Genomic DNA, 16,164 nt, shown 5'->3' on the forward strand with positions numbered 1-16,164 from the left:
TACATCCAAAGATACTTAGTGTAATCTCTACCCTTTCATCCCTATTCCCTTCCATTTCCTAAAGATAATAATCTTCATTAGTTTTTTGTTATTTTTAATAAAAATATCAAAAAACTTGTATAGACAAATAAATACAGAGAGATGACAGATTGACTGATAGATAGATCTCAACCACAGAGATTATTCTGTTGTAATATATGGAGATCTTCCTCATTTCTTTCCCAGATGCTTAGAGTTCCACTGAATGCATGAACCATAATTTTTAGCCAATATTGTGAAATATGAGGTAAAGATTCAAATGTATTTTGTTTTAAAAAGATAGTGTTTTGTGTCAAAACTACTCATTAAATAATATAACTTTCCTCTAATGATTTGAAATACTGCCTTTATTGTACTTTGTTAGTATATGTGGTTCTTTTCCAGAATTTTATAATCTGCTTATTGGTCTGTCTATTCATGCAACAATACCATGTTATTTTATTTATTATTTTTACATGGTATTTTATCATGATTATTTATATGGCTTTAAAAAGTGGTAGGGTAAATCCTCCCAAGTTAACTTCCTTTTTTAGAAATGTTTAGCTATTTTTGCTTTCTGACTTATTTCCACGTACGTTTTTGAATAAACCTGCCTCATTAAAAAGAAAATCCTGTTGATGTTTTTATTGAGATCATAATAAATGTACCAGAGAATAGGTTCTTGAGGCAACATCGTTGGGTGCCATGAGAAAAAAAAAAAAAAAAAAACTCTGTGTTTCGGGTAGCAATATGCGCTCTGTGTAGTATTAGTAATATTGGCAATAATGACATCAGCATCTACATTAGTGCCTAACATTTGCTAGGTATTATGCTGAAATTTCCTACACACAGTGTGTAATTTAATCCTCATATAACCCTTTTAAGAGGCAAAGTAAAAACGAGAACCTAAATCTACCTTTCCTTACAGTCTCTAATGAACCACTACATGCTGCTGTGTCCGAGGAAGTAAGTCTGAAAAAATCTATTCAGTGTCATCCTGCATTAAGTGTGTTCTGGAAGAGAACTGCCACCAAAGGACCAATGAGTGCTCAGCAGGAGGACCTCTGTGGAAGTCCTGGTCTCCAACAGCGGAAGGACTGCCCCTGACTGCTGGAGAATGGCCACGTCGGTGGAAATGAAACAGTGCAGGCAGTGCCCACCCTGTGACTCTGATAAGGTTAGTAAATATCCAGGACCCACATACACCTGGAGTCTAAGAGGTATTCCGGTAACACATATGAACATCTCTGCGATATTCTGGAATGCATCACTATATAAATCCATTAAATGAAGGACCCTCAAACTTTAAAATGCATCAGAATCATTCGAAGACTTACCAAAATATATATTGCTGTGTCCCACCACTAGAGTTTGGGATTCAGTAAATCTGGGTTGGGGCCCAAGAATTTGTGTTTCTAACAAGTTCCCAGGTGATGCTGATGCTATTGTTTCAGGGACCACAATTTAAGTTGGATGGGCCATGCCTATAATGCTTACCGATAATAAAATCTGATCAAAGTAATGATCAAGTAAGATCACTTTCAGGCTACCAGGCTGAAAAATGTGCAATTTCCAAAAAGGGGAGAGAATGGGTACAAACGTTTCAAAAACACAGACAGGCAGAAAGGAGTATGAAGCCAGCAGTTTGGTGGCCACCTAGTACTCTAGTCTCTGTCCCCAACAATCTGGGGGGCCTGAGCTTAGTCACTCAACTTCTCCAGCCTGAGCCTGCACATGTGTGAATTGCAGAAGAAAGGATAAGCTATATTCAAGGTTTCATCAGAGTTTCAGGATTCTAATAAATTATAATAAGGTGCACCCATTCTAAAGAAATTAGAAATATAGGAGCTAAGACTGTCCTCGGAGAACGCAGTTATAATTAAGCACAGCAATTTAGAATAGAGATATGCAAAGTCAGCATAATGAAGGCAAATTGTTAACACATCTCTGGGAATTGACTATAAAGGGATTGAATGTATTAATATTAATATACCCAAAGGAAGAATGTGCCAATCAAAACAGGAATGGTCAGCCTTGGGAATGGAAAAATAAGCTTTCAGGAGAACAAATTGGCAAATAGTGTCTATTCGGGAACTGTCCAAAAAGGGAAATCTTTACTATTGGACTCAAGCCTTATGGGTTTCTACTCCATAATAGATTAGATGGCCTTCAGCTCTCTGAGTTGAATGTCCTCGCTCATCAACATGATTTTTATTTGGTTTCTTCATTGGCTTGCCTACCAGGAGAGTGAACCTGTTAGACAAGAGCAATGTCCAATCAATTTGCCATTGCAAGTTTAAAAATGGGCATTTCGGTCATAATTTAGCTTTATCTGTAGCTTACCTACACTGATTTATAAGTGGAACAATCTGCTAGCATCTGCAATTGCATTTCTCATTACAAATGTCTAACCTGATTTGTGCATTGTTTGTACATGTGTGAGTCTTTATGAGTTTAGAAATGCAAAGTCATCCCTAATTTGCTTTCATTATACTAACAAAACCAGGCTTATGAACCTGCAAAATGAGTATTAGAACCTGAATGGCCTTATTTACCAAGGCAAAAATGTGTCTTTGTGGATGACTACCTAGAAAGCAAGCCAGAGTTCCCCAGGTGGTATTCTCTGCACTGCTATGAAGGCTGGTTGTGGCCAGTTTGCTGATAAATTCATGTTTTAAACTTTTAAACCTTCCTCTGCTCTACTCTGTATCATTGGGAGGGACTAAACACTTGCAGACTATGTTTCCCAGACTCTCACTGGTCTTGGCCAATGGATTGGGAGAGGCATGAAACCGAATGACAGAAGAAAAGGAAAGCCAAGTATGTCTCCCTCTTCTCAGCCTCTTCAATCCCCCAAGTAACTTATTACCTACATTAAATGTCTACAGTTCTAAATTCAGAGTTTTAAATAATCAGAATGGTTTCTGTTTTCTTTGTCCAAACCTGAGTGATTACCATATGATATAAGAACCCACTAGTAACTATAACCATCTGTTCAAGAAGTAATAGGTGTGTGTTCACGGATACACACACAAACACACACGGAGATTCATTTATAAAATCATATAAATCAATAAAAAGTCTGGTTTGTAATTTCTGGTAAATTATACCAGACAACCACATTAAGTAGTCACAAGCTAAGTGTGTGACTCATGGTGACTGTTAATGAACAGTCAGACGGAATCAAAATCTCAAGCAGACAAACGGCTGTGAGATTACGTGTATGTCTAATAACAAACTAAATGTAGTTTTCAGTTTCATCCGTAAACATATCATATCACTAGAGAACTGGTCTAGAACGTTTAGCAATATTCACACTGATAAACATGATGTTAGATAGGATTGATTACAATACTTACCACTTTGGTTAACTAACATATTGGCCAAGGAAGTTAACTGGTTTCCAGGCAGGGGGTCTAAAGATGTGAGAAAAAATATCTCTAGATCGCCCATCTTATTTCATGCATCCAAATTCCCTGTGCTTATGAAGTAACTAACTCTACCCTTGGGCTTTCTGTTTAGACTCCAATGAACAACAGAAGCTATATTCCTTCAAAAGCTTCTAGGGGCACCTGCGTGGGACAGTTGGTTAAGCGTCTGACTCTTGATTTCGGCTCAGGTCATGGTCTCAGGGTCATGAGATGGAGCCCCACATTGGGCTCCATGCTGGGTATGGAGCCTGCTTGCTTATTTTTTCTCTCCTCCCTCTCTCCTTCTGTGCCCCTCCCCCCACAAATAAAAAGCTTCTAGCAAAATTCACTCTGCCTAGCTGGAAAAGTGAAGTTGAACATGTCTTAGCATACACTTTTTCAAACTCTGTTCTACTTTCTATTGATATTGATTTTTTCCCTTTTCTGATAAAAACCAGGATCCATCATCTCTATTTTATTTAAACATAAGGTTTACAACTCTGTGGTTAGGTCTTAAGCAACAAATTCCAAGCAATGAGTTACCAGGTTTTCATCTGATACTTTGTGAATACGCTCCAGTCACGTGGCATCCCGATGCTGCACTGTAACGTCGGTAATTAAACATGTATACCATTGTCAAAAGTGGCATGGAGTGTTTAAACTTAGAATCTTCTCTGACTGAAGGGCTTTAATAGCTTCATATGATTGAGTCCCATTTCCCAAGTGTCTTTAAATCCTTGCTGGATAGTGAAATAAGTACACACATTAAGTCTTCGAGACCACCAAGGGAGTGTTTAATGCATTCCTGCAGGCATTGAGGTGTATGGCTTTCAACGGTGCCTACACAAGTGAATCTGAAGGTTTCCTTAAATGGCTAATTCTAAGAGGTAAATGGCATAGGCACAGGCAAACACAACTTAGTATTTTTTAAAGAGAACAGAATTAATTGAAATATTGAACAATTAGCCTAAAATGGTAATGCCTGCCACATTCACTCATTCGATAAATAATTGAGATCCTCTCTGGGTAAAGCTTTTATGTTTATTGTCCCATACATTTTCTTCTCCACAAGAGGAGATTTTTAGAGATTGAAAGAGGATGACACTAATAAGTGTATCAGCACAATAGCCATAAAGTAACACTATCCCAGGCAAATCATTTCACTCTAAGGTGATAGAAAATGGGAATGCAAGACCCAGTCCTTCATTTCTAGGAGTCCACTAAGTGAAGTAGGAAATAGAAAAACAATATGATTATTCTATTATTTCTATCATCCTTACCATTATTCAAGATTTTTTTAAGTCTTTCCTTCCGTGATTTTATTTGAAATAGTAAGAAGCTTACTATATCATTACTGCTACTATTGTCATTTTATACACGGCGAAAGTAAATGAAAGGGGTTAAATAATGCTCCCATTCACAGGGCTGGAGAGTGGAGAAAGTGGCATTCAAAACCATGCAGTTTGAGTTCAGAGCCTAAAATCTCACTCACTCCCCAAAAGAGCCTCCTATGTTGCATTCATTATGGTAAGAAATGGCCGGGTATTCTGGGACCACATAGAAATTGGCCTTCAAGCAAGCCTCTTTGACCAAGTGAGCCTTGCAGGAAGAGGTGACAAATAAGCCATTTTACTCAATTAGTCAAGGGGTAAGGGTGCAGACAAGTGGAAGAAACAACATATATAAAATCTGTAGGCAAAGCACTGCAACTTTCTTTAAGATTAATGGTACACAGCAGTCATCATATAGACAATGTGCCCTTTAAAGGCAGCCCCAGAACATGCCCAGTGAAGGTAGGAACTATCTAACTTAAAAGAACAGATACTATATGCTATGAATTGAATCATGTGCCCCAAAAAGATATGTTGAAGTCTTAACACCCAGTAACTGAGAATGTGACCTTATTTGTAAATAGGGTTGCTGAAGATGTAATTAGTTAGGATGAGGTCATACTGGAGTGGGTGGGCCTGCAATCCAATACAACTGTCTTTATTCAAAGACACACACACACACACACACACACACACACACACACACACACTCACACACACACGATGACAGAGGCACAGACTGGAATGATGTAGGTGAAAGCCAAGAACACCAAGGACTGATGGCAACCACCCAAAGCTAAAAGAGGCAAGGAAAGATTCTATGCAGAATTGCAGAGGGACTATGGCCTGGCTAACACTTTGATTTTAGAATTCTAGCCTTCAAAACTGTGAGAGAATAAATTTCTGCGGTCTTAAGCCACCCAGTTTGTGGTACTTTGTCTGGGAGCCCTGGAAAACTAGTAAGATACACAATCATGCAATTCAGGCACTTGTACAATTTTGGAATTAGGGACCCTTCAGGCAAATATTAGACATTAGCTGATGTAGAATTTATATATCTCATAAAATGTGTTTACATGCATTTATGTAATAACACATGTAGTGCTCCTGTGCTATTTCAGAAAACTCCTTCCAAAATTATTGGCTCTAATCCATCTCCTTGATGGCACTGTGAAAAGTTATTCAAAATGGCCAGTTGTTCTAATTATACATGGTATCAATGCAAATGACCACCTAGATTTGGAACTATGCTGCAGACCGGGATGCCTAAAAGTTAATCTTAAAAAATACGGACACCCAACAGAAAAGGCACTAATTAACTAAGGATTTTGCTCTGCTCAAGCTTATCCAACATCATTTAATGATTTCTGCCAAAGGCAAGTAAGAAAACAAGAAGGTGCCAAGTTGTACGGGATAATGTTTCCTCATGTACCACGAGAAGCAGAAGAAGGAAGAAATCAATGTTTGCCGACGGAAAAAGATAAAACTGTCAGGAAAATAAATGTTATTTTTAGGTTTTTGTTAAGACTTTGGCACTCAGAGAAAATGAGAATAAAAGATTAATAATTCCTTAAAAAAAAAGAATTGATTGAGTCATTCCTAATAACTGTTTTCTCATTTTTCAGTCCTGGAAATACTCACATTTTACAAGCACTTTCCCTGTGTGGTGTAAGTTAACTTTTTCAGATCACAGAAAGGTTTTTATTCTTTATTGATTTTTTGGAAGCATCTCTGAGCATTTCAGGGAAAGGCAGTCATGAGCCTAATTCAGAATGAATATGTCCTGTTTACAACCAGCACTGACATAGATTATTAATTACCAGTGACAGGATATTCTTTAGCATAGAAATAGACGGGGGGGGGCTTTCTATTATTGTACTGAAATTATTGAACTTAAATTTGAAACCTCAATGTATTAAAGTCAATTTAAGGAATGCTCCATTAGATTGGAGTTTGAAAATTTAGGTAAATCCAATGCTCTTAATTGGTATCTTCATGTCCTAGCCATAGTGCAGAGAACACATTTTAGGACCAGAAGTGGACAACGAGTGTATTTGTTTACATGCTGCCTTTTGAAAACAGTAGGGGTGGATATAACTATAAATGACCATTTACAATATGTTGTGCTAGTCTCTGCTGAGGGTGACTGGAGCTCCATTCTACTGGGACCCTCTGAGGAACCATGTAGAATGTGTCACAGACCTGACTGACCAAGGGGGGGGAGGGCACGTATCAATTGGATCCTACTCCCTATTGGCCGAAGAGCTGCTTTTCAAACAGCAATTAGTCCTCTGCTGAAGAAAGTTGAGTCTTGTTCCAGAATCTGCAGTTGTGGGCTGTGACCCTCTTCTTGGGGCTTAAGAAAGAATCCACACAGCATCGTCATCCAACACCAAATCTGCTAGATTGTAGGACTGCCTGAGCAGTTCACACTAGAACCTGGACTTGCTCCAGAGCCCTCTCTTGCTCTGACACTGATAACTTTTAAAGTTATCCAACAAAGTGACTCGGAACAATATTTCCAAACATAATATATGCATCCTCTAAAATCCAAAAAAAGTCTACCATATGTTGGGCCTCTTTCTTAGAGGTATGGCTGTGAGAAGCAATAACTTTTTTATAACCTTACACGGAATGACCCTAGCATGCCTCATTGGACTCCAAAAATCTTTACCAATTTGACTTAGCAGTAAAATTTGGGATGCTTTATTTCTCACCCTCAGGCACGTTTCTATCTTACTATGGCATCCAAAGTACTTGTTACTTCCTTTTCAGAAGGTCAAGATGACATGATAGGATCAACAGAATGTTCTGTAGATTACGGAGACAATCAAGTTCCCTGTGCACTATAATGTTACAGAGAATGAGAGAGTTAATTTGACCCGGGGCAGAGTAGTACATGGGAACTGCTGTCCATCCCACATTAAAGCAAACTTTAAAACCTTCTTGATGAGAATTGAAAAGTATCCATTTGTCAGATGACGAGCTACATACCAGCTAATTTGCCCCAATGAAGACACATTCGGCACAGCAGCAGCATTGATGTGGTTGTTTGCCACAGTCCAGCATCATCTGCCATAACCCACCTGGCTTTTTAGGTATCTTACATGTAAAAGATATTGGAACATGATAGAGACTACCGCTCCGTCATTGTCAAAGCTTGGATGGTCGTACCTAACTTCTAAAATTTCTCCTGGGATGCAGTACTACTTCTGATTTAATATTTTGGCTTGGGAGGGACCATTTTACAGGATTCCACTGGGTCCTTCCTACCATAACGACTCTGACTTACTCCGCAGATCACGTAACCAATGGGGATCCTGCCCGCTATTAAAGACGTCCCTCCCAATTATGCATTTGGGAGTCTGGAGAAATAACTATAAACCCACTTCTCTGGGCCAGGACTCTATTTATCATCTGGCTTCTTAAGCTTCCACCCTATGTTAGTATTACAAATCCAATGATTTCAGTGTCAACTCAACCCCTGTTCTTTGAAAAGCCCTCAGAAAGTCTGGTATTTCTCTTTCTCCAGTGTAAATTACTGTGACAAATGGCCACCGATCTCTTTGGGGAACGATTCAGATACTATTTTTGGTGTAAGCTTGGAGTCATATTGGTAGATGTTTCCTCACAGAACTGTGGCTTCCCTTTCAAACAGTGAGTGTTGGCTCTGTGAATTAGCTTAGATTTGGAAACCGAATGAGTGATTGTGATTTTTTATTATAGTGGAAAATGTCAACCTCCCCGTTACCTCCTTTTTGTCTATTAGTATGAGTCAAGTACCACTCTAGTCAGCTACCCCTGTTTTACCCATAGAGCCACCATAATCTATCATCCATCCCAAAGTCCTGCAGAAAAGGGCAACTGGTTTCTACTCCAAGCTTGCTGCTCATCACACTATTTATATCTACGTTGAGTCTGTTGGTGAAGTGTTACCACCCAACCTCTGCCATTTTAGAGTCCTATTCATCCTGCTGATTTTAGAGACCCTACTTCTACAGCAGCATTCCCTACTACAACCCTGGTCTCCCAAGGACAGTCACCCCTGAGCTTCTCAAAGATGCCAGTGCCCATTTGACCAGCGCATTTCTCACAGTAACAGGAGCATCCCTTGGGAACTCTCTAAAAACAAGTCTCATATAATAAATTTATGCTAATTCCTACCTCCACGATCCTTCATTAAGTACATTAACTAACATTTTTTGAGTAATTGTCTGGAATGCATGATAAATGTTTCTTAGACACACAAAGACTGTTCATGGAATTAAACAAAAGATGAACTCTGAAATAACTGTAAACAGATTCAGATCTCCTAAGAGCAAAAAATGACTTTCTATGTGTAACGTAATCCTCATGTAATGAGGATTTTCATTAAATTTTTTCATTAAATTAAAAAAAAATTCTTTGGTTAATGCTGATATACTGGGAATAAAAAGTATCAGCAGTTTTGGCAAGTTTTCAACCAAAAGTCTTCCCATGCTCTGTATAAAAATCAATGGAAACAAACCCATTCAAAGGTATGACTTCAACCATCAGAAAGACTATAAGCGCTTCCTCCTAAATGAGCTACGGTGAGTACACTTACCTATGTAACCATGAACTTAATGAAGATATAGATCACCAGGAGAAAAGAGCAGGTGTGTGTATGTGTGTGGGGGAGGGCACACTGTGAAGGTAGTTATTGACATGGTACTTGTGATTCATATCTTGTTGAATACAATAAATCCTAAAGCCTTTCCTACAACCTATCTAAAAATTCATTGAAAAAATACTAGTTGTTTTAGTTGGAAAGTCTTTTACGTGATGTTGCAGACAGATCCGGTCTAGATAGGTTTATCAGAGATGAAAAAAAGTACCTTGTATTGAATTCCATAAACCATAAGAAGGAATAGAGGTAATCTTTGGTGATCTCTGTTCAGATAACAGATTCCAATTCTGCCCATTAATTGGACATAAATCCAAAAATTGAATACATCTATTTTTCATGTGCATGCATTAATATTATTGTAAGAAATTTAACAGACTGACTCAGAAAAAATATATGGAAATATGAATCAAGATATACAAAATATTTGCAAAGGACAACACACAGATACCAGTAATGGTTTCAAACTTAAAAGCCTGTTATGAAGGTTTGCTAAGATTTTCATTATGGTAAGTTTATCGCTTTACAGTCTGCATAAGAAATTAACAAGGATAAAAACATCATTAACTCAGCGACAGGCTTGACAGTCAAGAATACATTTATACAGCAATCAAATAAGGGATATAATCCCATTTTAAAATTGAGAAATGGCTTTACCCTTATTTTTTTTTAATTTGAAAAACAAACAATCCCTAAGGATGAGCTGTAATGAACTAGTAGACGATTGTACTGCTTCTTAGAGTAGTATTTTGGATATACATAACTATTTTCTAAAGAATGGTTTTCAAAAATATTTTAATGGTGAAAAATAATATTAAAAAGAAATCTTACCCAGAAAGCCAGCATATAAAACACATAAATGTAGAGCTATTCTGGTTTCATGCATATTTTCATCTTTGCTTTGTTTTCTCGTTGAAAAGAGAAAGAAAGCCTCCCAAATATGCATACCCATGTTTGTTATTAAAACAAATTCAAAGACCTTTACATTATACTTATTACAACAGAACTGTCTTCCTGTTTGAGAAGTCTGAAATATTCAAAGTGTCCTACTGAGAAGTTCTTTGTAGAAGTTTTCCATACTTTCTATCACATGGTTTCATAGCAAGAAAAATGCAATGTAATTAAAATTTCAATATTTATTTGGGTGGGGGATATGAAAAGCTCATTTTCAACATCAAAAAAAAAGAGAAAAATGTTTGAGGCCAATCAAGGAAATACTGAAAAACAACAACAAAGGGGTGACTTGCTTTCCTATGTAGCAAAGCATAAAATAAAGCTATAGAAATTAAAATAGCATGGCATGGTATAAGAAGGGATAACTAGAATGATGGAATAGAATAATACAATTTTGTTCATAATAAAAATAGCATTTTAAGAACTTTTAAATATGTTTTAATGTTTAACATTAAACATTATATAATGTTTAAATGTTTTTAAAAGTTCTCATCACATGAAAAATTTTTTACAACCATGTATGGGGACAGAAGTTAATTAGACTTAACTGTGGTGATCGTTTCTCAATGTTTACAAATACCAAATCCTTACATCGTACACCTGAAACTAATAAAATGCTACATGTTAATTGAACCTCAGATTTTTTAATAGCATTTTAAAGCTGTAGGGTAGAATGTTGACTATCCTGTCTGGATTAGGGCAGAGAGAAGAAGAAAGAAAACATTAGGCTAATACTCATACTATGAACAACATGTTTCCTAATGATTAAATCACCAAGTGTATAAGCAACTATATAAGCTGTTATTTTTTTTTAAAAAAAAAGCATACGATATAAGATAATTGAGATGAAAGAGATCTGCTAAACTAGAAATTCAGAAACCAAAGTTGAAAAGTTTAAAATGATTAATCTTTTAAAAAACAAAAATCTCTGGGTAAAAGTAACATAAACAATACTAAAAGACAAATATACCCTGGTAGATAAGATTTGCATCATATTTTGCAGACACTGAATTTATTTTTGTAGTACATAAAAAGTCCTCACAGTTTCACAAGAAGACAAGCAGCTAACCAGGAAGAAAAGACAAGTAGATAAGAACAATCGATAGTGAAGAAGATGAACAAATGATTGTTATGTGTGTGGGAATACGTTTAAATTGACTCGTAATCAAGAAAATGAAAGTTTAAACTTCTCTGGAGTGTAATTTACCCTCTCACATCACATTGGCAAAAATATTAAAGATTCACTCAGGCTAAGGCAGCAAGTAAAAGTCACTTTCAACTTTGGCTAAATTCCATCTTGAAGAAGGAACTACCCTACAATGACGCTGGTATACATGTAATACAGATGTGCATAAACACGTACACATTCCAGAAGTGTTACTAAATTATTATTTGTAAGAGAAAAAACCTATAGGTAATTCAATTTTGAACAAAGTAGTTACGTATACCTAGTGCATGCATAGAGAGTACAATCCAGCCTTTGTGAGGTTATTGCTCTAAGTCAGTGGTTCTCAAATTTTAGTGCACATCACAACCACCAGACTGCTGGCCCCAACACGGGAGCATCTGATGTGATGGGCACAAGAACTTGCATTTCTAACCAGTTCTCTCCAGGATCACACATTGAGAACCACTAAGCTGGATTTATACTTGGGGATTTGGACACATGGCCAAGTGAAAAATTCTAGTCACAGAACAATACTTTTCATTATCTAATTTAAAAATGAAAATAAAACAACATATATAATCAAATTTATAGAAATGCACTAAACAAGGACTGCAAGACAATACATCAGAATATTTAATGTTAAACCTCTAGGAGGTGGGTAGGAGAGGGACAGAGACCATTCAAGTTAAATATCTCATTGTTTAAACCATTTACAAGAGAACTATATTCACAATTCATTTGGTATTGATGCGATAATACTGACAGAGTAGAGAGGAAGGAAAGAAGGAAGAGAAGAAAGGGAAGGATAGAGGGAAAAAGAAAAGAAAGAAGAGAAAGAGAGTGGGTAGCTGAATCCTGAAATTATGGGCATTTAGAGGTAGTACTAGGTTGGTAGGTTTCCTAACAGATCTTTACCTCCCTTCTTTCTTATCTCCCCATCTATCTTTATAATAAACCCTCATTAAAGGACGAAGTAGTCTGAATATAGTGCTAGTCCTTGCAAGCTAAAAAAAGGTAATTAACAGGGGTCTAAAGGCTCTGCAGACTATTAAAACACAAAAATATTGAAATTTATTTAAATGTATCTAATTAAGTAGACTACAGGAATGCTAAGAACCATTTTTTTCAATCTCCTTATTTTCATACTGCCATTCAATTCTAGACCTTAGAGTCTAAGTATAAATTACTTAGAAACAACAAAAAGCCAGCATATGTTTTATTATGTGTCAGTATAATGCCCATTCCATGCCAAGTACATATATATGTATATATGTACATACACACTACATGTACGTATATATTTACACATACATCTAACTCTTGAAAGGAATCTATGATCTAGACGTGATTGTTACCATCATCCGTTTTACATAGATAAAACCCTGAGGCACAGAGAACAGAGAGGTGGAGGAACTTTCCCAAGGGCACCCAGCAGGCCCAGTGGATCCAGGGAAATACCCAGGCAGTCTGCTTCCAGTGCCATGCTGTGAATCACCACAGCATCGTACCTTCCTCTCCACCATTTATTTCCCTTGGATACAGTAGCACTCTCAGGCCAGTACACGTTGCCAGATGATATATCTTTGAAGAAAATTTTTTAAAATCTAGAAAAAAAATGCTGCCTTTGAATACTTCTTAGAAATGGAGACCTTTATGATTCTCGCTGCCGCAGGAATAGGCAATACATTGAGAAATCCCTTGAAAGTGCAGTGAGGATGCTTTGTCTACCGCTCCCAACTATTATCGTATTCAGCTTAGACAAAGCAGCAAGAAAGGCATTCCAGCTTCACGGTATCAGCCAAGAACACCCATCCTCAGGACCAGCTGCCACCAGCATGCCCTTTGGTGTTTGGCCGGGATGCCGAGGCCCAGCTGTTCTGTCAGCTTTCCTTATCCAGTTTGTTGACAAAGAAGAGGCCCAGTTAATTTTTCAAACAGGCAATATAAACTGAAACTGATTCACCTGCAAACACATGAATTTCAGCTTCTAGGAATGAAGAAATAACACTACTGAAATAATTTTTTTCTTAGGGTCAGAACACACTGAGATGGTTCCAGCAATGGAATTGCTTAGAAAAAAAATAAATAAGGTAATAATTTACTCCTTTGTTTCAGAACTTATTTTGGATTGGCCAGACATCAGAGATTACACTCCAGATTGTGAATCATTACAGAGAAAATGTACGGAGAAAATAAATTCCTAATATTAAGGGAACATAAGGATGGAGATGAGGGACAGCAGAACAGCAGGGATGACTTTTTAAAAAGATAAGAAGTTGTATTTTTAAACAAAATATAGAAGTATAGAAAGTGCTGAATTTGGCACGCTCAGTACAGGAATAATGGAAGCATTAATGAGTTTTCTCCTGCCCTAAACTGCCTCTCACATGGCAGGTGGTGACTTCTTTTAGGTTTGCGTGGACACTCCTACTTTGATACCAACTTTTGGATCCTGGAATTTTTATTCTATGTTTATGAACAGAAAAATCAGAATCAAATCATAGCAACACTAAATTTTCTTTGAGATAATATTCTTGAGTCAATGCTATCATTTTTTAAATGTTAGTAAAATTATTTTCACTGGACTCCATTGTTTCCTGTATAAATATTAAAATAAAAATGCTTTATATATCAGCTTGTCTATATCAAATTTTAATAACTATCATTTCTGTCCTTTTACGTTTAGCTTTACAATCATTTTTTTTCTACCAAGTCTAATCATAACGGGTCAAATTTTGTAGAACTCAATCTTATCAAGATAATTTTATTCATTAATCAATTTTCAGTTAAAAGCAAATGTTATAATCTGCAATTTAAGCCATTGTGAATTTTAATTTTTAATATTATTTTTAATAATTAATAACTATTTTAATAACTATTTTCTAGATTACTTTGTACTAACAGCATAGCATTAAGTTTTATTAGATATATTTTACCATTTTAGCTCTAGTCATGGTCTTATCCATCAATCTATTGCTTCACTGTGAAGTTCGTATGCTTATTTTTATTTGTTGCTCAGGTCAAAATGTTAAGGTTGAACATCTTTGAGTATTAACAGTTAAGGATGGTAGGAGCAAAAGACAACATTAAAATGATGAGTTCATAAAATCTCCACATTGCCCTTTACTTTCTTCTATATAGTGGTGTTGGCTGGATTTTTTTTTCTTCCTGCAACAATAATACTTAAAACATGTAACTTTGCTACCAAATGAGACCTCTTTTCCATCATAGCGTTCGTGTTGATTACCGGTGTATATTTTGAACTAGTCAGGTTAAATACATGACAGTAAGAATTGGCAATTAATGACTAAGACATCCTGAATATTCTGTATTATATCGGAACTGAATTTTTACATCATGAATACACACAGATTACCTTCTGCCTAACCCTTTCTTTCACTCCTACAAACTTTTTCTCTGCTCATTATTTATCATTTTAGTGCCCTTTGAAAGTCTCCATTTCTGTTCCCGTTATTAAAGTAGTTTACGAAAGCTCTAGCAGATGACTCTGAAAGCTGGAATGCAAACACCTGCAAACATTTGTTTTTAAAGTTTTCTATGAATATAATGACTGGGAGTAAGGAAAGTACATGTGACCTCGTGCACCACATTCTTCAGAACAAATGTTTCCTAGGCTGCAATTATGTCACCATGAAATCATGCTCCACATTCTAAAATAACCTCATTGCCACATGAATTGTTATCTGACTGAGATATTTTCGTAGTTGTCTTTTAACAGCTTCCTTAGAAGTGTCTTCCAAATTTCTCACAATACCAAAACAAAAATTTCCTTCTTCATCTTATCCAAGTAAGTACGTCGAACATGAATGTTCAGCAATCACCATCCTTATCCTGCATTGCACACACACAATTACCTGAATTTCTCTCTCTCGCTCTCTGTCTCTCGCTCTCTCTCTCTCTCTCTCGCTCTCACACACACACACACGATTTTTTAGCTAAATCTTCTAAAATATACATTTTTTATTTCCAAGAAAGATCAAAGAAGTTTTCCTCAATGTCACGGTTCGGGACTCACCTGTGGACGTGGGTGTCCTGTGACCAGACAGGTCAGTTCTAGGGTTTCTCCTTCCCGAATAGTATAGACCCTTTCAGAGTAGCGCTCCTCCTCAATGTTACAGGCCAAGCCTGAATGCACAATACGAACCGTTGGGGGAGCTGTCGAGTCAGGAAGAAGAGAGACAAGATACATAAAAAATAAGTCAACTGTCCTCCCATGAATCATCCTCGTTGTAAGAACAATTCTTACTAGACTTTACCACAGTCAGATCCATCAGTCTTAACACTTTGAGCAACCCCAAGGGATTAAAGATATTGCTGGACAGAAAGCTTCAAATTTATCTAACAGTCACCAAGACATTCTGAAAATGGCAAAGGGGAACAGGACGATGGGCGAACACTGATGACTTTGGAAATCATCATCATTACAAGACTACATGATAAAATCTGCTAAAATGTGAGAGGTCCCTTTCTTTCTGAAGCCCAAAATTTAATATAGTAAAGGATGCTATCCAAAATCTAGGTAGCACAAACTCAAAAGACCATTAGAAAGGAAAAAGGAATCTGAATGAAAGATATTGGCATTTTTCTATTAATTTAATAAGCCTCGTGGTGCAAATA

The 16,164-nt window shown here is 36.7% G+C and overlaps 1 protein-coding gene across 1 annotated transcript in view; it reads right to left on the minus strand.

Moving 5' to 3' along the window:
• MDGA2 (MAM domain containing glycosylphosphatidylinositol anchor 2) overlaps nt 1-16,164 on the minus strand; it is a 778,105-nt gene that overhangs the window by 429,634 nt on the left and 332,307 nt on the right. The window contains exon 2 of the mRNA XM_045799284.2: nt 15,563-15,702. Within this exon, the coding sequence (XP_045655240.1) occupies nt 15,563-15,702 (140 nt within the window). The remainder of the gene's footprint in view (nt 1-15,562; nt 15,703-16,164) is intronic.

This window comes from Ursus americanus, chromosome 35 (assembly GCF_024610735.1).
Source record: "Ursus americanus isolate L20-20 chromosome 35, mUrsAme1.1.p, whole genome shotgun sequence".
Classification (NCBI taxonomy): domain Eukaryota; kingdom Metazoa; phylum Chordata; class Mammalia; order Carnivora; family Ursidae; genus Ursus; species Ursus americanus.